This window comes from Coturnix japonica, chromosome 2 (genome assembly GCF_001577835.2).
Source record: "Coturnix japonica isolate 7356 chromosome 2, Coturnix japonica 2.1, whole genome shotgun sequence".
Lineage (NCBI taxonomy): Eukaryota > Metazoa > Chordata > Aves > Galliformes > Phasianidae > Coturnix > Coturnix japonica.
The window spans coordinates 60,562,490-60,582,584 of NC_029517.1; the positions used below are offsets into that span (position 1 = coordinate 60,562,490).

The window sequence follows — 20,095 nt, forward strand, 5'->3', positions numbered from 1 at the left end:
GCACTTCTTTACAGAAAGGGTAGTTAACTACTGGAACAAGCTCCCCAAGGAGGTGGTTGAGTCACCATCCCTGGATGTGTTTAAGAGCCATTTGGATGTAGTGCTCAGGGATATGATTTAGCAGAGGGTTTTTAGAGTTAGGGTACTGGTTAGGCTGCGGTTGGACTTGATGATCTTCAAGGTCTTTTCCAACCTCGGTAATTCTATGATTCTATGATTCTGCCTACCAAGATCTTCATCCAGCTTGGTCTTCGGTGGCTCCCATGGTGGCCTGGCTGCTTTGGCCTTTGCCTGTCGTTTTCCTAGCTCCTCCTCAAACTTTTCGTACAGATCTCGGAGCTTGCTTGTGCCTACCACAGTAGAGTCCCCCTGTTAATTAAAAAACAGTGAAAAAAAAACAAAAACACAAAGGCAGTGCTGGCACACAAGAACAATGTGTATCGGTGTTGCACAATGAAAAGCATGGGCAAAAGGACAAATCTCAGTGCTGTAGTTTAAGCGAAATACAGAAATATTTGATAAGGCTTTAGTGTGTAACTACATTGCTCCATTAGATGAATGAGCAAAGAATTTCATTTGCTGGAGAATGATCATCAAACCATTGGTCAAGCCAAGGAGAACTATGGCTAAGCATATTTAATAAAGCTGAATACTAGTATCTAACAGCTCAGATTTAAAAGAATCAAAAAATATTTTGCAGTTCACAAGAATCACATCATGCCCTAGAAACACATAACTTAGCCCATTTTATTGCCTGCTTTGAATGAGTGTTTTCACCATCCACGTAATTCTCAAACAAAAGAAGTGACTTTGTCAGTATTTAAGGGAAGATAGGGCAATTCAGTTAGTTTTGCTCAATTAGGGGCATAAGAGAAAATACCTTCTCTTGGGGAAACAATGCCCATCTTCCATGTACCAAATAATCCAAATAAAAACACATTAAATTAACTGATGAAAATAAAGAATAGAATCATAAGTTCTTTTCTGCTGTTAAAGATTGAGATCATCAGGATTCAACATCAAATGACACAAAACACAGTCCTGCTGAAGCATTCACATGAACTGAGTAATCAAATAATCAAAAATAGGCAGCGTGCAGTAATTTCAGAGTTCTCATGGACATACCACTTGATCCATAGGGTCATTTGAATAATAGCTCTCAGAATGGGTACAGCGAACCCAGACTGGTTTAAGTAATTCATCATCTTCATCTTCATTTTTTTCAGATGTGTTCTCCTCCGACTCTTTGTCTTTGATACTAGTGTAATTTTTTTCTTTGTTGGCACTCTGGCTCTCAGACCACCTTTCTCTTTCTTCTTCCCATCGGGGTCTCTTCCTTTCCCTACTTGGAGAGCGGCTTAACAGGAAAAAACAAACAAAACCAATTAGTTTTCTATTATAAAGACAACTAGGTAGCTTCCAATAAGCATATAATTCTACTATAAGAATTAAATCAAAGACTAATAGCCTTTTCCAGCTTCTAACTTTTCACTGTAATAAATACTTTGAAGCTCAGACTTATTATAAAAAGAGTTAAAATTACAAGTGTTTTCACATCCTGAACCTTATTCAAGAAACAAAATGGAAAAAAATTGTTAGCACTTCCACTATACCATCAGTCTAAATATATAACCCACAGACTATTTGTATAAGAAAAAAAGTTTTTACTGGATTATATAGAAAGCAAATTGCTGGTGTAACTCTAATTCTTGCACTTTGAATGGCACCAGCGGTGATTTGCTTTTTTCTTTTATAAACTTCTCTGTCCATAAAGCCCATAACATCACAACGAATTCAACTATTCAAGCTTTAAAAGGATAGAAGCATCAGTACAAGAAAGGCTCCTAAATAATGATCTAAACATGAAATGACTAAGCAAACTCAGTGCTTTACAGACTTGAAGCAGATGTAAAAGCGAGTATGGTATGCAGTGGAGTCCCCAGAGACTGATCCTGATTCTAATTCTACAAGGCTTTGATACAACCACAATATTTGCAAGTATGTGAAGATGGTTACAAATCTAAGATTCATCTCTGAGTTTCAAACCAGATACTTATCCACATAGACATACTCTCAGAGCTTCATAAAAACAAGGGAGACCAAATGCATCCTCCTTACCTTCCTGTTCTTTTATAATCTTTTTTGTAGGACCTGTCTGGTGATGGTGATCTTCTGCTGTCACGGTGCCTGTGCCTGTCCCTCTCACGCTCCCTTGAAGAGTCCAAAAACAAATTAAATGAGAAATCCGGCACTTTCATACATTCCACACCTAAAAGGGATATAGAAGCAAACTGAGGTAATGTTATTCAGAATGACATGACAGTGATTAAAGTCACCTATCTCAACGATATGCTTAAATTCATGCAACATAGAGGTATCTTTGAGACATTCACTGCACTTACTATCACTCCTCTTGTTCTTCTGTTACAAACAGAGAAGGGTAGGATTACCACACCTTTAGACACTCGTCAAGCCTGAAGGCATAGAACAAAATTCTATTCCACACATAACAGTAATTCAACTGTTCAGGCAAGCCCTTTTCTCATGACAGCTATCTCAGGCGCGCACACACATACACACAAAAAGACAGACACAATGTCTGCATCACACCAAAACCATGAATCTCACCTAAAATGACTCAACTTGCACATTACATAAAGAACTGGAGTTGGAGCTTCATGATCCTTGGGGTCCCTCCCATGTGGTTCTATGAAGTTAGCAGGAATTACTGGGTACATTAAGTGCCAGAAATATCACACTCCAGCAGGTTTCCAGACTAACAGCTGACAATTTGTTAGTCTACAATCGTATGTGTAACTGTCACACTTCCTAGTAAAAGAGTCCGCTGATATACAAGGGATTATAAATACATACCTCGGGTAGTTCTGCGGGCTAATGCAATGATGAATCGAGATCATTTAAGAATACATGTATGTTTCCACATGCATACGCATGAAGTAACACACTGTTTGCTCTAGAACACCACAGAGCAAACCCTGCAACGTCAGCTCATAACTCTCAGTCTTATTCTATCTATAAAGCAGAGAGACAGAAACTTCAAGATACATCTCAAAATGAGCAGTCTGTAATCATCCACCCAAGTCAAGCCAAACTTCTATGGTAAACCCCAATGCAATCAGGGTACTGCTCAGCAACCCACTCTGTTTTCAAGGACAAGGGGGACAAGTCTGCCAGCCTGCAAAGGTGAAGCAAAAAGAATGTATCTGAAATATAGCAGAAGAACAGCTCTTTCCATCAGAGCTGAGCACTGACTATGTCCCACAATGGAAGGGAAAACAAGAGAGAGCAAAGAGCATTGATTCATAAACCACAGAGCTATGACCACAGCTCTCCCACTGCAAGCAGAAAGAATCTTGTTACCTGCTACGCTCATAACTTCTATGATGAGGTGACATTCTTCCTCTGTCATACTCCGTCCGGTGCCGACTGCTCTCCTGCCTCCTCCTGTCTGGACTGCGGCCTCGATCCCGACGATCCCCATGGTTATTGGATCGATGCCTATCACCATGGATGTGACTGTGCTCACGATGCCGGTGCTCATCATAGTGCTTGCTCCTCTCTGGAGACCGTCGATCACTTTGTGACTTTTCTCCCTGGTACTGACCTGTGTGCCGAAAATGGCTGCTGCCACTGCTGCTAATGGTAGTGCTGCTCTGAAAGGAGCCAGAGTTGTGCTGATAGCTATTGAAGTTAGGTGGTGGGAATGACTGCTGGGAATACCCTGTGGAATATACAGGCTGGTAGTTGACTTGCTGTGGTATGACTGGTGGCGGGGGAGGATGGGGCACTGCGGGAGGAGGCATCATGTATGGAAAGGTGCTCTGCCCAGTAGGAGTTGCAGGCACAGGAGCATTGCTAGGGGCTGGCACTGGTGGAGGAGCAGGAGGGAAACATGGAGGCACTGGGAAGCTCTGCCTCATCTGATGGTTTGGAAATGGTGGCCTCATAGGACACTGGTTGATGGGATTTTGTGTTGAAGGGGGAACTGGTGGGGGATATGGAACAAAGTCTGGCCTGGGAGGCATGTAACTAGTGGCTGAAGGGTTTGAATAAGTAGCTGAAGGTGTGGCTTGCTGGTCATACTGGTACTGTACAGAGGGCTGCTGGGGGTGAAGCTGCCGCAGGTTCTGAGGACGATAAGCCTGTGCTGAAGTTCTTGCTCCTGGTCCCCCCTGCCCACGGGGACATCCTCGTCCAGAATGGAAAGACATGGTTCACTTTTAATGAGGAAAATATAGAAAATCATTGTCACAAAACTTAGTAGAAGGACCTCAGTATATTTGCAAAAAACAATTCCTGAAATACTGAAATTAGTTTCTGTCATTTCCTTTAATAGGAGCAGTGGAAGATGGCAGTCTTTCAGTGGGAGCTGTGCACTTCTCAGAGCTCTAATACAGATCATTACAGCCCTTTGATTTCTTTAAGTCTTTAATCCACTATAGTAGTTTACCAGTAGTCTTTAAACCAGCACTGCAACTGGACCATGCTCTCTGATTTAGGACAGTTAATTTTAACAGGTGACTGCAAGGACAGGCTATAGTTGCAAGTAGCTCCACTAATATGTACTAGATACGTCAATATAAAGCCTTCAGATACCCTATATCACCAGTCAGCATTGCCTCTCCAGCACCCTCACTTCTAGAAAGGCTCTAAAGAAAACCCACAGCTCATAGAATGGCCTGGGTTTAAAAGGGCCACAATGATCATCTCGTTTCAACCCCCTGCTATGTGCAGGGTCACCAACCACCAGACCAGGCTGCCCAGAGCCACATCCAACTTAACCCTGGATGCCTCCAGGGATGGGGCATCCACAGCCTCCCTGGGCAACCTGTTCCAGTGCATCACCACCCTCTGCGTGAAAAAATTCCTCTTAATATCTAACCTAAACCTCCCCTGTCTCAGTTTAGCAGCATTCCCCCTTGTCCTATCGCGATCCACCCTCGTAAACAGCCGTTCCCTCACCTGTTTGTACAATCCCTTCAAACATTGGAAAGCCACAGTGAGGTCCCCCCGGACCGCCAGAAAGACATTTCGGTTCTAGTACTTCCTAATAGCCAGAATAACAGCTATATCCCCTTTCCTCCTACCACACAGAGCACCAAATCGCAACCGCTTCCTCCCCCAGGCTCACAGACAGCAGAGCATCCCAGCACCAAAACACCCGATCTCAGAGCACACATCCCGCTCTCCGAGCCCACCGCCCTCACTCAGACCCCCGGCACACAACCCATCCCACCTACCGCCACACGGCGACATCCAACCCACCCGCTGCTCCGGAAGAGGAAAGCGTGGGGCGGGCACTCTGCTGCAGGAAGCGCCGCCTCGTCCGGCATGAGCGGCGCGGAGGCGGCCTGCGGGTCCCGGCCTCGCGGGGGCGGGTTGAGGACATACCCGGCGCTGCCGGTGTGGGTGGTGGAGGACCATCAAGATGTGAGTGGCGGCGTTAGGCGGAACACAGGGCTTGCGGGGGGGAGGTGGTGGCTGTGCAGTCAGCTCGCAAGTAGATCCAGTCAAGTCATGTGGGCATCAGGAGTTAAACCCCTTCTTTGTAGGTGGATGGGTTAAATTATCTGTTATTCAATGTTCTTCACTCAGAGGACAGTGAGGCCCTGGCACAGCTGCTCAGAGAAGCTGTGGTGCCCCATCACTGGAGGTGCTTAAGGCCAAGCTAGATGGGGCCCTGGGCAGCCTGAGCTGGTGATGGCAGCCCTGACCATAGGATGGAGCTGGGTGGGCTTTGAGGTCCCTTCCAGGCCAACCCATTCTATGATTCTGTGATAAAACCCAACAACAGCAAGTCCCTAGCCATGGAGCTGAATGATAGGTGAGAAGAGTTGCTGCAATCACAGTGCCTTGTAAAGAAGGAAAGGAAGTAGAAGTATAATCTGGCACCTTCACATGCGTAGAGCTCCAGGGCTCAGTGATTGTGCCTCATGAACTAAAATTGCTGCCCTTCTTTACTGTTTTCTGTCTCCTCCTTCCTCTTCCAACATACAACCCAAATTCTAATGGAGCTTGAGTGGGACTGGTGTTTCTGCTGCTATACCAATTGCGTTTGTGATTTCACTGCTTACAGTGGAAATGTTTTGCTTGTGCTCTTTTAGGTGCTGCCTTTCATCTACCGTGCCATTGGTTCAAAGCATCTGCCTGCAAGTAACATCAGCTTTGTTCACCTTGATTCCCATCCAGACCTCCTTATCCCTGTGAATATGCCTGCAGATACTGTGTTTGATAAAGAAGCACTTTTTAAGTAAGCCTTATGTACTGCATCAGGATAAAGTGTCCACTTCTTGCAGTGTTTGGTTTATATCAAATATTGATACGACTGTGTATGAAATATGAGCAACAGATGCATAAATCAGACTCATGTTGTATTTTCTTTAATTTTTTTATGAAACTTAATAGCTTTGGATAGAAGAAGTAGCTATGTTTCTTTTATGAATGTGGTCAAATGATTATGTTACATATTAAGAAGATGTAAGACTTAGGAATTCACTTCTAGTTCACATTATCAGACTGGGGAGTTCCTCTGAGTGACAGGACAGTACTCCAGATGGGTGCTTTTCAGTGAGCTGGAGATTTTAAAACGGCTTTTCTGTTAATGGTGACAAATTGACTGAGATTAAAATAACATCTCTTATGCTGACATGGTGCATCTGTGAAGTTGAGTGTGATAATTAAGACCAATGTTTATCCCTGTCTTCTTAGGTAGGCAAGAAGACACAGGGTGATCTGTTTTTGTCTATTATTTCTTGTCTTAAAATAAGTATTGATTGTTCCTGTGTTACACTGGTACAGAGCAGTGACAAGAGAAGATAATTGATATATTAACAATTGTGTCACCCTGCCCATGGTCCATATTTAGTTTTCTTTGCTGGATGAATGAAAAGCCTTGTAGGCTGCATCGTATACATGAAGAAATAGGATAATAAGTACAGATGCTACTCTGTTGGTGCTGATTGACTCACATTCACTACTGAAGTTATATATTAAGCCTACTTAGAGAAGCGTACAATAACTTGAGGTCAATTATGTAGAATGGAGTTCATGATGCACCTTGTACTTCTACTCTGTCACATATGTTCAGAGAAAAAGACAAGAAGTCCATGTAGTTAATAAAGTACTGTACTAAGAGTAAAGCTGACTGCACTTCATAATCCTATTGATTATTATTTTTTTTTTTAAATTTTATTACAGACATTTTTGGTTCTTACAAATCAGGAATTCAGTCCCTTTTCTTTGCTTTGGTGATATGATCTGTACACAGAGTAATAACTTCAGATTATTTGCATAGGGGGCTTTCAAGTTATGGAGGGTGTTTTTGCTGTTCTTGACAATGTTTTACATGCTGGTAAAGTAAGTGTTATTACCAGTCTTTCTCTCATCATTACAGTGAGCTGAGTATTGAAAACTGGATTATGCCTGCTGTTTATGCTGGCCATATTTCTCAAGTAGTGTGGCTTCACCCACCATGGGCCCAGCAGATCTCAGAGGGAAAACACAATTTTTTTGTTGGGAAAGACATGTCAACAACTACAATCAGGTAAATTCTTTGCTATCCTCTGATAGTAACATAAAAGCTATTTGCCATATATTTTGTATTCTTGAATAAATATAGTGATACATCTTTTCTCAATGAAAATTCAGTTTGTATTTGTGAATGTTTTGGGGTGTCATGACTGTTTTAAGAAGTACAGTTTAAGTAGAGTCTTAGCCTCTCTTTTTTTTTTTTTTAATAGATAATTCAAGTTATTCACATTTCATTGCATTCAACCAAGTTTTCAATTAGTTCTCTTTGATAAAATGAAAATCTTTGGGGAAAAAAAAAAAATGTTTTTTAGAGGATTGGGGTAACAGAGCAGAACTTAGATCCTCCTCAGATGTCCCTTATCAAAATGAAACAAGCCCACCTGCTCAACGTCTCCTTGTCAGATGCTCCGTCTAGCTCTTTAACCTCCTTAGCCAATGTACAGTGAAAATAATGAAAAGATGGTAGATGTAAATACCCAAAAGGTTATTTACAGTAAAAACTCACCCATATGGAAGCCTTTGGTCTGCTGGAAACCATTGAGGCAATCTTCACCAAGGAACGATCTCCAAGAGAAGCTGGTGGTGGTCAGCCCTTAAATGAGGTCCAGAGGAGGTGGAGTTAACCTCCACCCCTTCCAGGAGCACAGCTAAATTACTCTCACCTGTGCTCCTACAGCTGACCTGACACTTGCCTCAGCTGATTAATCAAAGGTTCAGGCTGTGATTACCAATTTCCCATACAGCCATCCTCTTTTAGGTCTTCTCAGTTTGTTGATGTCTCACGTGTTCTGGGTGTCCAGACTCTGGCAGAATATGTCCAATGATATATTCTCATTTACCTGGTGCTAAATACAAGGTGAAATCTCTCTTTTTGCTAGTACAGTGAAACTTTGCAATTAGTCTTTATTGCTGTAGGGATGTATGGGTTGGTTGTGCTCATCTTGCTTTATATTTTGACTGACCATTCCTTTTCTGTAGCATCCAAGCTGGTACTGCTGCATGATGCTGTTCTGTCCCAAATGCAAGACCTCTTCTTTATCTCAATAATGAGATCATTAATGTAATGAGATTCCTGTTGGCTATTCTTCTGGGTTGCCTTTGGTCCCTCAGGATGCTCACACTGGGGAACTGAACTTCAGGTTTCTGCTGTTTCAGAAATCGTGTGTGGCTGATCGATGGTGATACCCTGTAATTGATAGAGCACACAAGTGCATAGAAGTTCACATTTCCTCTCAACATTATTTCTTTAATCTGAATTTATGACACTTAAGGCTTCATGTGTTGGAATATGGTTTGAAAATAGTATTAGTTAATTTTTTTTTTCTATAAGTTGACTCTAGGTTTTGGGTTGTTTTTGTTGTTTCTGTTTTTAAATGGAGTGGATTCCATGTATATGTAGCTATTCATTCTTGTTACCTGCTCTCCCCACACTTAGAATATGGATTCATGTGTTAGGGTAAAAAGCAGTTAAATGCTGTGTATTAATCCCTGTTTTATTAACATCTGTGGGTTCCAGAGCACTTCTCAAATGCAATCATAATGATTTTCCTCACAAAGAAAAAAAGGTGATTGAAGGCAAAATATCCAATGCTTTGCATTATTATGCCATAAAATTGATTGTATCTTGTCAAATTCTTGATATAAGATACAATTCATTGGCGCATTAATCTTAATAGCACATAACATAAATTTTTCTTACCCACTAAAATCTTACAGGACTACTATCAACATTCCAAAATGAATTTTAAAATATTGATTTAGCATTGAAGAGGTAGAAAAAAATCCCATTTAAACACTTGCAGATTAAAGTAAGTAATTTTTTATATATATATATATATATATATATATATATATATATATATATATATATAATTTTTTATTGCTTTTGCTACCGATCAAACATCAATTCATTTTTCTTTGCGTGACTTATTTGCACGTGTGTTTTGCAAAGCTTTTTACAAAGATGTGTATTAACTGTGATTTATTGTCTATTGTAGGGTTACAGGTACAGATCATTACTTTTTAAGTGATGGTCTTTATGTCCCTGCTGATCAGCTGGAAAATCCAAAGCCTTTAAATTTACATGTTGTTCGCATTAATCCTACTGAAGCATCAAACAGCCAAGAAGAACATGACAAAGTAGCATCTGCTAAGAGACTGAAGCTAAATACAGATGACACAGAAAACACTGCTCCTACCTCTTCATCGGTGGCTCCTGGTGACCTCGATAACAACTTCTCAAGTGTAAAGAACAAGGAATTACAACATGCAGGTGCCCTGAACAGTGCAAAAATGTTGCCAGAATGCTCAGCTGCAAGCTCCCTAAGAAACAACGAATGTCCAGTGAGGGAGGTTGCTAAAGATATCTGCGAAGTTCTCCAGAATGGGGATGCATTTGTTTTAGACATTGACTTAGATTTTTTTTCAGTTAAGAATCCATTTAAAGAAATGTACACTAAGGTAAGTATGACAATGGGGAGTTCTCTTACCTTTCATAAAAGTACTCATCTTTCTAGCACTTGCTGTCTATGGAGGAACTCTCTTCTACGATAAATTAATGGATTGGCTGGTCATAACTAATAAATCATACTAATATTTGAGAGAGAAACAGTATAAGGGAACATAAACTCCAAACGAAGCACAGTAACCAAGCAGGACTAGGTCCTTACATATGAAATGGATATTCAGTGCACGTTAAGCTTAGAGATACATGGTATACCTCTGTGTGTTGTATAGGACATAAGAGCTGTGCTTGGTTTTTCACAGGTAGTGTTCCAAATACCTGCATCAGGATTAATCAGGGAGAGAGTACAGATTGTACTCCTCACCCTTCCCCATAACATTATTTTCGAAGGCCACAATGGTATCAGAGGCTGCCCATCCAAAAGATATCACAGTGCTGATTATTCAAAGAGTGGTGACTCCTCTCAATGAGAGGCTGTAAATAATTTCCTTTGGTTGGGCTAATGAGCAAGCGACTTTTGTCTCTGGTGCTATGGCTCTGAGCTCAAGTCTATGCCTTTTGTTCAGTTTATAACTAGACTGCACAGAAAATATACCTCTCTTGTACAGTGTTACAAATATGCTGCTTCTCAGAGTTGCTGAGCTGTTAGGAAGCTCTCTTGATGTGAACATGACTTTAAGGAACTAGCTAATCTGCCCTGAAAATTGCATGTAGTACTAAGTGCAAATTCTGTTTTACAGATTTTCAGCTTACTGATTTTTCTGCAGTAACATGACTGTTTGCAGTAGCTAAGCTTCTCTTTAACAGTACTGTAATCTCAGCCTATGCTGGAGAACATCTGACTTCTCTGAGTTTCAGCTAGAGTACCACACCGCTTCCTTGTTCACTATGTAGAAATGGATACAGTGGTCCTCATTTCTGTTAGCTTCTGACAGTGAGTCTTTACAATCATGGTACCATTAGACCATCAGCAACACTAACCATTTAGAATAACAAAGGAAGGATAAAGCAAAGCAGAAGCACCGTGGGGGTATTGTCACATAAGAGCCCTCTTATGAGGGTTTGCAGTACATTCTGCATAAAGCCATGGAAGAGTCTTCTTGGTTGGTTTGTTTACTTGGGAGCTGTTTGTTATTTTCTTGTGCTGTCCTCAGTTCTAGGAACCACTTTTGGAAATGGGCTTGCACAGAACTCCAAGTACACCTTTATTGATAAGAATTTCATTTGCCATTAGTATTTCTTAACTCTGTTCCCTTATTGAACAATGCAATCATTCCATCAGAACATGTTGCTCAAGTTCACACTTGGAATGTAAGAACCCGTGTTAAAACTAAAAAGCAAATACGCCTTATGAATTCAGAAGACTATTATCTTTGCACACACATGAAAATATCCAAAATATTTTGCTAGAGATGCTTTATTTTTCTGTAAAATTCAATGAGCTCTTAGTCTGCCCTTTCTTTCCTCTACTCCTGAAAAAGTCTCGTGTTCATCTTTTCAGTGCTGCTAACTGAATAATGAAGTTTGTTTATCTGCAGTATTGGAGTAGAGAAATTATCATGTTCAAGTTTGTTCTGCTTTTCTAAGCTGCCGTGCTCTGAAGTTTTCGATTTTCACTTGAATAAACTAATATTTTTTTTCTCCTTTTTCAAAGACAGAATATGAGCTCTTACAGGAGTTGTACAATTTCAAGAAACCTCATAGAAATGCAACAGAGGTATGGTATTTCTTGTGAGATATATGAGGGAATAATTATTTTGATTTATACAGTAATTATGGCTTAGCGTAAAGAAGGAATCTATGAAAGATGCTTTATGAAGTAATGTTTAAATAAGCTATGCTGTATGCTGAACACTTATCAGCAGTGTCTTAGTAATTCTTTTGTATTAAACATTTTGTTTTAATGTGGAATTGTGCAAATATGTAGCACAAATGTAAAAATTAATTTCTGCAAACAAATGGTAATTGAAAAGATAGAAGTGAAACATGGCATCAGGATTTTTTGGTGTGTGCACCCCTCTCACTCTCTGGGTCTCCTTTTCCTTGCGCAAGTTGCTCTTCCATTATAGTGAGAGTTGTGCTAAATGCCTAGTTGGCAATTTATTTATTTAGTTGCACAATTAGATCTATATTTTTGTCATACTATTGTAGTCAGAGAAAATACTGCTGTGGGTTTTTGTTTTGTTTTTAAGTAGTGTAGGGATTGGCTATTCAAGGTTACTTACTGGTGCTGTGTAGAAAGGTGTCATACTCATACCCCAGGATCATAAGGTGTACTTCAGGAATGGTTAACACCCTCAGCTTTTCTTAAAATTTAACATGAAGTTGACATCACTGTCAAAAAGAAGCAGCCTCCAAAGTGGGAACAACTATGTTTTTAGTTGTTATCCATTTACACCAATATGCTTTTTAACATTTTTCCTTCATATACCACAGCACCGAGCATCTGTTACACCAAATAGGCTAAGCATTGCTTTTAGCTTGATATGTCGTGTATCCTATAATATTTACATGTACAACTGTATGCATGCACGTATGTAACCCATTTTACACAAGATGAACCATTTAAAAGCTTGGCTGGTAATGGAAAAATCATTCTTACCTCATTTTTCCTAACATGTTATTTACATGCATATTTAAAGGAGGATTTGCTGGATTGTGTTGAAAACCGCGTCCATCAGCTAGAAGATCTAGAAGCAGCATTTGCAGATTTTTGTGACAATGATGATGAAGAGACCTTACAGAAGTGGGCTTCGTATCCTGGGTAGGAGATCTCTAAATGGCTTAAACACTCCTGCCGTTGGTTTATTCCTGTAGCCTTTGGAGAAGAATCCTCCTGAACTGATGACACAGTTAGCAGTAAAGTGTTCTTCCTTATTACCATCATATTGGACCCCTTCCTGGTCAGCTTAAGTAAGTGGAGATTACAACATTTCAAATAAGTAAGCCTCTTGTTGATCCTTTCCTGCTAAAACTACTAGAACGGTCACCTCTCCTGAAAGACCTTTACCTTGTCCATACTAGTAGGGGTAGGTTTTGATCTTCTTGTAGAACTTACTGTTAATACCCTCCTTCCCTTTTTAAGATTCAGCTGTCTACTGCAATAAAAGAAACCATTTACCAGTGCCAGTGAAATTTTTCATTCCACTTCTACTTCCTTGGGAGCCTTTCTGGAGCACACAAGATAAAGCTCTCATTCCTGACCTGTTGCAGAAGTAGTGCTGCAAAGAGATTTTCAGACTTAACCTACTGGATTGTCTTTGCAGAGTCAGCAGTGCAAGCAGAATCATACATCAGTTATTGCCAGACCTATGTAACAATGACCAGAAGCATTTCTTATACTACTTTTGACTTGAAGAAGCTTCTCTTTAGGTTGCCTAAAAGAAAGGCAAAGAAGTTGTGTGTGGCATAAATAAGAATATTGTGGTTTACTGAGGAAGATCTGTTGAAACAGCACATGATACTTGTACTCTGTTTTTTCTCAGGTACAAGATGACAGAAGAGCAACATGTTAACTTCTACATTATTGTTTTTTCAAATTTGCATATGTTGCTAACATAAGTTTTGGTTGTGTTTTTAACTCCAGATTGAAACCCCTTGTGCAACTAGTACACAGTTTGAAAAGCAGAATGGAGAGCCCAGACTATGAAATGGTAGGTCTCTGTGTAAAGGAGTAGAAAGTAAGTAATTTTAAAAGTATAGCTTCATCAAGGAAGGAAAAGGACATGCTTAATTTTATGTCCGCTTCCTGACTCATTTAAAGTTTTTGTTTGTTTGTTTTGTTTTTTAATTTGTTATTGCTTAAGCAAGCTTTTTTAAAAGCTTCTGGAATTTCACTCTGCTCGTCTATACTTTGGAACATTAATAAGATTTTTCAGGACTCTCATGCCTCAATCTGCTTCTTGTGAAGTAAGGTTTCAATTCACCAGGGTGTGATTATTTTATCTTTAAGTACTAACTGAAAAAAAGCTTCCTGCCTGAAGATGTGAAAGTTACTTGCTGGGCTGGAGTAGCTTAGGGATTTATTACACAGATAAACTATATTGCTGATTTGTCAACAGAAATGAAAATCTGTTTAATCTACACATAGGTCCATCAGGCTGGTCTGACCTGTGATTACGTCGAACTTCCCCACCATGTCAGCACCAAAGAGGAGATTGAAGGCCTCTTACAGTCCATCAAGGTTCTGCTGAAAAACATGCCTAAGCCCACGCTTGTGACAATTGCTCGGTAAGACTGTAGGTTCTTTTTTACTAAAAAAAAAAGTAAATCAGATTGTGCTTACAAAACTAAATGATTCTATGACTGTAGCATCAGTTGACATATCTTAAAAAGAAATTCTATCTCCAAGAGAAAATTTTAGCATAGTGAAAATTGGCATTTGGAAGCGTGAATCAAGTGACAGTACCTATACTGCTGAGGGAAGTTTCTTTGTGGGTGTCCAGTTTTACTGGGCTTTAGAGTGGCAAGCAAAGATGTCAACAGTAGTGAAGACATGATGATTTAACCTTCATCATAGGCTACATAAAGGCTTTATATAGCCTTGTGTGGTGCAGAGGATATCTGTCACTGAGGTTCATGTTATTTTTGCTGCTTCTGTTAAGATAATTTTAGCTTGGACAAGCTTGCACAGGCCAAAGTATTATGCCTTTCCCACTCTTGGTCTAGAGTTAATTTCACTTCAGATAATATTTCTGTTTCTAGTGAAATTTCAAATGAAACTGGGACAAGTTTTCATCTAATAGTCTGAAAGGTATTTATATTGTAGAAAAATCTAATAGTGTTTTGCATAGAGTAAAATTTGTGCTTCTGGGACTGCAAGGGAATTATTTGGGAGGACAAAACAGAACTTGAGGCCAGGGCCAGAAATCCTGTCCCAAGAGAATTTAATTTGAAGACCACAGTGTATCTACTGATAAGTTATCACAACTTACTCATTTGAAAAACACTAAGTATGCCCTAAAATACAGGCAGCAATGCCAGTATCTGACTTGAAATAATTCTTGTCAAGAACAGTAGTATGGCTAATACTTAAAATAATAGAAGGCTGTTCTTCCTGTGCCAGCCACAGAGCTGGAAAATTCATTAGGAAATAAGAAAAATGTATATATAAGTCTTGATAGATCTAAGATCATGGAAATGTTAGCTTAGCCTTTGGTTATCAGTACCTGTTAGTGGTAAATGTTATATATCAGGAATTGTGCAGATTTTTCTCTTAGTTTTGCTATTTTAACTAGCAGCAATTTAATTTTTTCAGTTGTTCCACGTTTTTCATTTTTTTCCACCAGTGCTTTAAATAATCGTTTGCTTGAATGCAAACTGGCAACATGTGTTATAAGAAAGCAGATTTAGAGGAATGGCCACATTTCTAATCAGCTGCAGGCTTTCTACTCAACTTCAGGCCAATTGCTATTGTCGAAAGCACTGCATAAAAGCACAGTAGTATGCTATGAAGATATACTGGAAGCTGAACTTAGCACACTTTAAAATTATCTTCAGCACCCCAGATACAAAGCATTATAAAAATAAAAAGTATTGATGATATCTATACTCTCTCATTCTTTTCTCAAATCTTTGTTACAGATCAAGTCTGGATGACTATTGCCCTTCAGAACAGGTTGATGTCATTCAAGAGAAGGTTCTCAGTTTACTTGGTTTCGTGTATGGCTCTCTGGATGTGCATTTAGATTACTCAAGCAACTCATCTTCTTTGTGACCTTTCTTCACGCATTGCTTTCTAATAGATGAATTTAAATTGTGTATTGGCTGTTATTTCAGCAGGTGGCACTAGAATCCAAGCTGACCAAGAGTTTAAATTGCACTGCTTTTTCCAAACCAGCTGCATCTGAATCCAATATAGGATTGTTCAGATGGTTCTGTGATTCTTGTTTTTCTGTCTTGCTTATTCTTAAAATGGATGCAAGAGAAACTATTATTTGTCCACAGAATGTATTTTTTCACCTAATTTATTTAAGTATGTTTAGAAAAGAACATTTCAAAAATAGATGGATTTCTTTTTTGTACTTAAACTTTTTGATGAAGTAACAAATTTCTTCCTGACTTATGCTGTACTTAAAAAAAAATAATCTCAAAAATGCCATTAAAATGTTGTTTGCATGAGGATGTTTTATAACCGCTGTGCTTAAGAGGTCCAGGCACACCCCTACATTTCTCTAGAGCATTTCTGGCTTCTGGCCCATCCACAGAATACTATTTGTAACCTGCATTAATGTTGTTTATTTTTGTTCTAGGGTATTTCACTGGTGACTCAGATAATGTGCCCAGTATGCAGACATTGGCTTGGTCCAAGAACAATGTAAATACTTATGTAAATTGATTCTTTTCCTTCTTTCTGAACTCTGTTGAACAAGTAAAAAGTAAATGTACACGAGGAAAGCAAGCAGCCAGAATTCATCTGGGTTTCACAGGGAATGTAAGGAACGTACTTCTGATTATATGTTTCTGCCATTGTACTTAGTGCCAGCAAATCTCTATTAAGAATTTTTTATTTCACAATAACAAACTGTTGCAAACTTCAGCTAATGCACTCCACATAACAGTAATTCTAAATGCATACAAAGTGGGGTTTTTTATTCGTTTTGATGCTGTTTGGGTTTTTTTTCTGTGTTGGATTTTCTGTTTGGTTTTGCTTTCTTAAGCTGAAGCACCTAGAATCTCCAAAGTAAGACACAGAATATGCTGCATATACTAGAAAACACATCATTACAAAGCCATACTCTGTAGTTACTAGGATTTTCAGTGTTCTTATTTACTATTAGGAGAAAGTGTTTTACCAGCCTTGAAAGCCAACAAATCAAATGTGGATAAACTAACGTAATAATAATACAGGGCTGTTGGAAAGCATGACACGATGATAATGAGATAGTTAGAAAGAGTATGGAAAAAGAAGACAGGAGAAAGGAGTGGGAAGGAGAGAAAGAATCAGTAAAAATCTGTTAGACTGTATGTATCACATAAGTAAAGCCAACAAACAAGAAGAAAAAAGATTTTACCTGACAGAAGTAATGGCTCTTTACTGTTGAACTTAATTTCATCATTTGCTGACTTCTCTGAGAGCATAGAAAGGCCCAGAAAATAAATTAGTATCTACAGAAGAAAACGTGAGGTATAAGAAAGATTAAACCATAAGGAAAAAATGTCTATTGCATGCATCCTTCTGTAATGGAAAACAACTTTTCCAAGTGATTGCTGCTTCTTGGTGAACTCTCTGATACCTGCTGGCTTTTTGAAGCACTTGACTGTCTTAACCTGCTCTAGTAGTGATTAGTTAATTCAGTGAATGGCCAAAGTTGGAAAAGAACTCTGGAAGTCATCTCCTCCAAATACCCTGCCCCATTGAAGCAGATTATCAGGAGCTTATCCAGATGGCTATTGAAGATCTCTGGAGATCTTCAAAAGGATTAGAATTAATGAAACTATGGACTAAGGTCTGAAATTATACTATCCTGCTTTATTTTTCTATGTTACACTGTTTCTCTATGTCCCCAAAAAGTATGTACACCCTTGAAAGTGAGCAAAGAGAGTCAGATCCCCAGGGGATAATTTGGGTGCCTGATCTGAGTTGAAGAACTTTTCTAATGTGTCTTATTTTCTCTTCTAGTAATGTCAAGTGTTAAGGAAGACCCCTGTTTTTAGGTTCCTTCAGTCCATAGCTAAAATTTGATTGATGGACTCAGAACATATTAAACAGCTTTTGCTTAGACTGCCTTTCTCACACTGTTAAGTTTCTCACTTTAAGAGCTCACACATACAGAGATGACATGAAAAGGATTGAAAAAAACTGGGAAGTAGAGTAAAACAGCAATTGGAAACTATTCATCTGCTAACATCCCATACTTTCACTTTTCCTAATTATTCCCAACAACTATGAAGTAACAATAGGAGAAGTAGTGTAAGATATAATACACAGGTACATTAATTTATTTGCTAAGGCTTAATTTATTTACTGACTTGCAGGCCTGATGCACCTAAACGATTCTGTGAAACTTTTATATGCAGTAATTGGTGATGTTATTATTGCCCTTTCTCCTAAAACACCATAAATAATGTCATTATTGTTAAATAAATCAAAGTGATAGCAATATCTTCGGAAAAACAAACAAAAACAATACCAGAAAGATAAAGGAGACATATGCCTTGACCTGTGTCTATCTAACATTTTAGTACTGATTATATTGTTGTTAAATGTTATCTAAATTCTGTCAGAGAAATAATGGATTAACTCTATTCTAATTTTCTTTTTTTTTCATGTGAAATGAGTTAAACATTCCCACTGTTTTGACTGGAAAATGAATGACAGCTGAGGAAAATACTATTTATCTCAGTCTTGATGATTAAATAATGTAGAAATAAAAAGGCACTAAATATGGATTGCTAAGAACTTAACAGTAGAAAAAGTCATGCTAATGTAAGTATTAGAAAATTATCTTGTGGGAGTAGGCAGATAAACCTAGAAAAGTGCTCTCAGGGTCCTAATGCTTCCAAAACATGAAGAAGTTCATATTTCATAACTGAGAATTGTCTGATTTCTATTAGCTGTTTCTGGATATCTCATTTTGTATAGGATAAGACTGAGACGGAGACATGTGGAAAGGTGAGCCATGTAAAAAAAGTAGACATTGTTTTGGACTTCCATGTTTTTTGAGCAAGGAAATATAATTGTGCACACACTAAAGCAGTCTATTATGAATGATTTTTTCAGATTCCTCTTAATCTTATGTCAAGATTTTGTAATGTTGCTGTCAGTATTCCACATCATAACATCATGTGCAGTATGGATGCATGATGTCATGGACCATGACATCTTACCAAGTTATTTTTATATTGGAAGACGTTTTCACAATCGATAATCCGCATGTGGTTGGAGTAGTTTTCACACTAAGTTTTAGTAACTTACATCAGAGATCTAATTATGGTTATCCTGAGGTGACACAGCTTGAAGAAATAATCAGTTGCGTAAGATAGGTGCCAATTAGGCTTTTAACCTGGATCCTAACAGTCTCTGCAGAGTGTTATTTATGTCTTTTTGAATACATACTGAGGACTAAAATTTTCAACTTTCTTAAACAGATACAGAGCAGGTAGAAGAAATATTACTGTTCAGTTCCAAAACCCTTAAATAAAAGAATTATATGCAAAGCAAATATATGTATATGAGTTTTATGAAGCGTTTACATTTTCATATATTACCCTGGTGTCAGGAGTGTTGGAATGAGACAATATATAAGGACCCCTCCAACCTAGGCCTATGATCCTATAGGTGTAGGGCTACAAGCTGTTTTGAGTAAGTTTGCTTACAATAGAAAACTGGGAGGAGCTGTTGACTCCATCAAGGATGGGGAGTCCTTGCAGAGAGATGCAGCTGAATTAGAGATCTGGGCAATCACTGTTTGCATTATGTTGAACAAGAGCAAGCACTTGTTTCTGCACCTGGGAAGGAGTAATCCTTGTTACACTGGTTGTTGCTGTTATGCTGCAGCACAGCCTTGCTGAAAGTGATCTGGGCATCCTGATTGACAGCAAATTGAAAATAAGCCAGCAGTGTGCCCTGGTAGCCAGAAAGACCAGTCATATCTTGGGCATAGTACTGGCAGCTAGTTGACTGCCTCGCTCTGCACTTCTCTGGAGTGGCCTCACCTCAAGCACTGTGTTCAATTTTGAGTGTCCCAGTACAAAATGGACATAAAAGTAGAGCATCCAGAAGAGGACTACACAGGTGGTGGAGGGTCTGGAGCAGATGTATGAGGAGCAGATGAGGTTCCCTGGTTTGTTCAGCCTGGAGGAGGCTGAGGGAAGACCTCATTGTGACCTACAGCTTCCCCATGGGGGGAAACAGAAGAGCAGGAACTGATTTCTGCTCTCTGGTGACAGTGGAGGGTCAGATGGGGGTTGGAAAAGTTTCTTCACCAGAGGATAGTGAATCTCTGCAAGATTTGCAGTTTCTGATTTTCATCTGGTTACTTGTTAGTGTGCTGTTTTGTTGTTGTCAACAAGATGTCAACTTGGTCTCAGAATATTCTGTAATGGAGCTAGAAATATCTTGCATGTTTTCCACTAGTT

General features: G+C 39.1%; 2 protein-coding genes across 2 annotated transcripts in view; one reads left to right on the plus strand and one right to left on the minus strand.

Annotated features, from left to right (window-relative positions):
* The window catches only part of DROSHA (drosha ribonuclease III), a 65,093-nt gene extending 59,752 nt beyond the window's left edge, over window positions 1-5,341 (minus strand). Inside the window, exons 1-5 of the mRNA XM_015854467.2 lie at window positions 5,262-5,341; window positions 3,382-4,239; window positions 2,119-2,211; window positions 1,126-1,357; window positions 228-369 (exon numbers count right to left, since the gene is read on the minus strand). Of these exons, the coding sequence (XP_015709953.1) occupies window positions 228-369; window positions 1,126-1,357; window positions 2,119-2,211; window positions 3,382-4,232 (1,318 nt within the window). The 5' untranslated portion in view covers window positions 4,233-4,239; window positions 5,262-5,341. The remainder of the gene's footprint in view (window positions 1-227; window positions 370-1,125; window positions 1,358-2,118; window positions 2,212-3,381; window positions 4,240-5,261) is intronic.
* On the plus strand, window positions 5,270-19,179 carry C2H5orf22 (chromosome 2 C5orf22 homolog). Its single transcript, XM_015854468.2, has 9 exons — window positions 5,270-5,451; window positions 6,126-6,271; window positions 7,415-7,564; window positions 9,549-10,011; window positions 11,670-11,732; window positions 12,658-12,779; window positions 13,602-13,668; window positions 14,106-14,245; window positions 15,599-19,179. Exons 1-9 carry the CDS (start codon window positions 5,353-5,355, stop codon window positions 15,729-15,731), a joined length of 1,383 nt encoding a protein of 460 aa, XP_015709954.1. The 5' UTR covers window positions 5,270-5,352; the 3' UTR covers window positions 15,732-19,179.
* Window positions 19,180-20,095: the final 916 nt, after the last annotated feature.

Bases quoted from the DNA above. Each gene is read 5' to 3' on its own strand.
- C2H5orf22 (XM_015854468.2), top strand. From the start codon at position 5,353: ATGAGCGGCGCGGAGGCGGCCTGCGGGTCCCGGCCTCGCGGGGGCGGG. The intron at 6,272-7,414 runs GTAAGCCTTATG...TCATCATTACAG, and splicing joins GATAAAGAAGCACTTTTTAA to TGAGCTGAGTATTGAAAACT. The intron at 14,246-15,598 runs GTAAGACTGTAG...TCTTTGTTACAG, and splicing joins ACGCTTGTGACAATTGCTCG to ATCAAGTCTGGATGACTATT.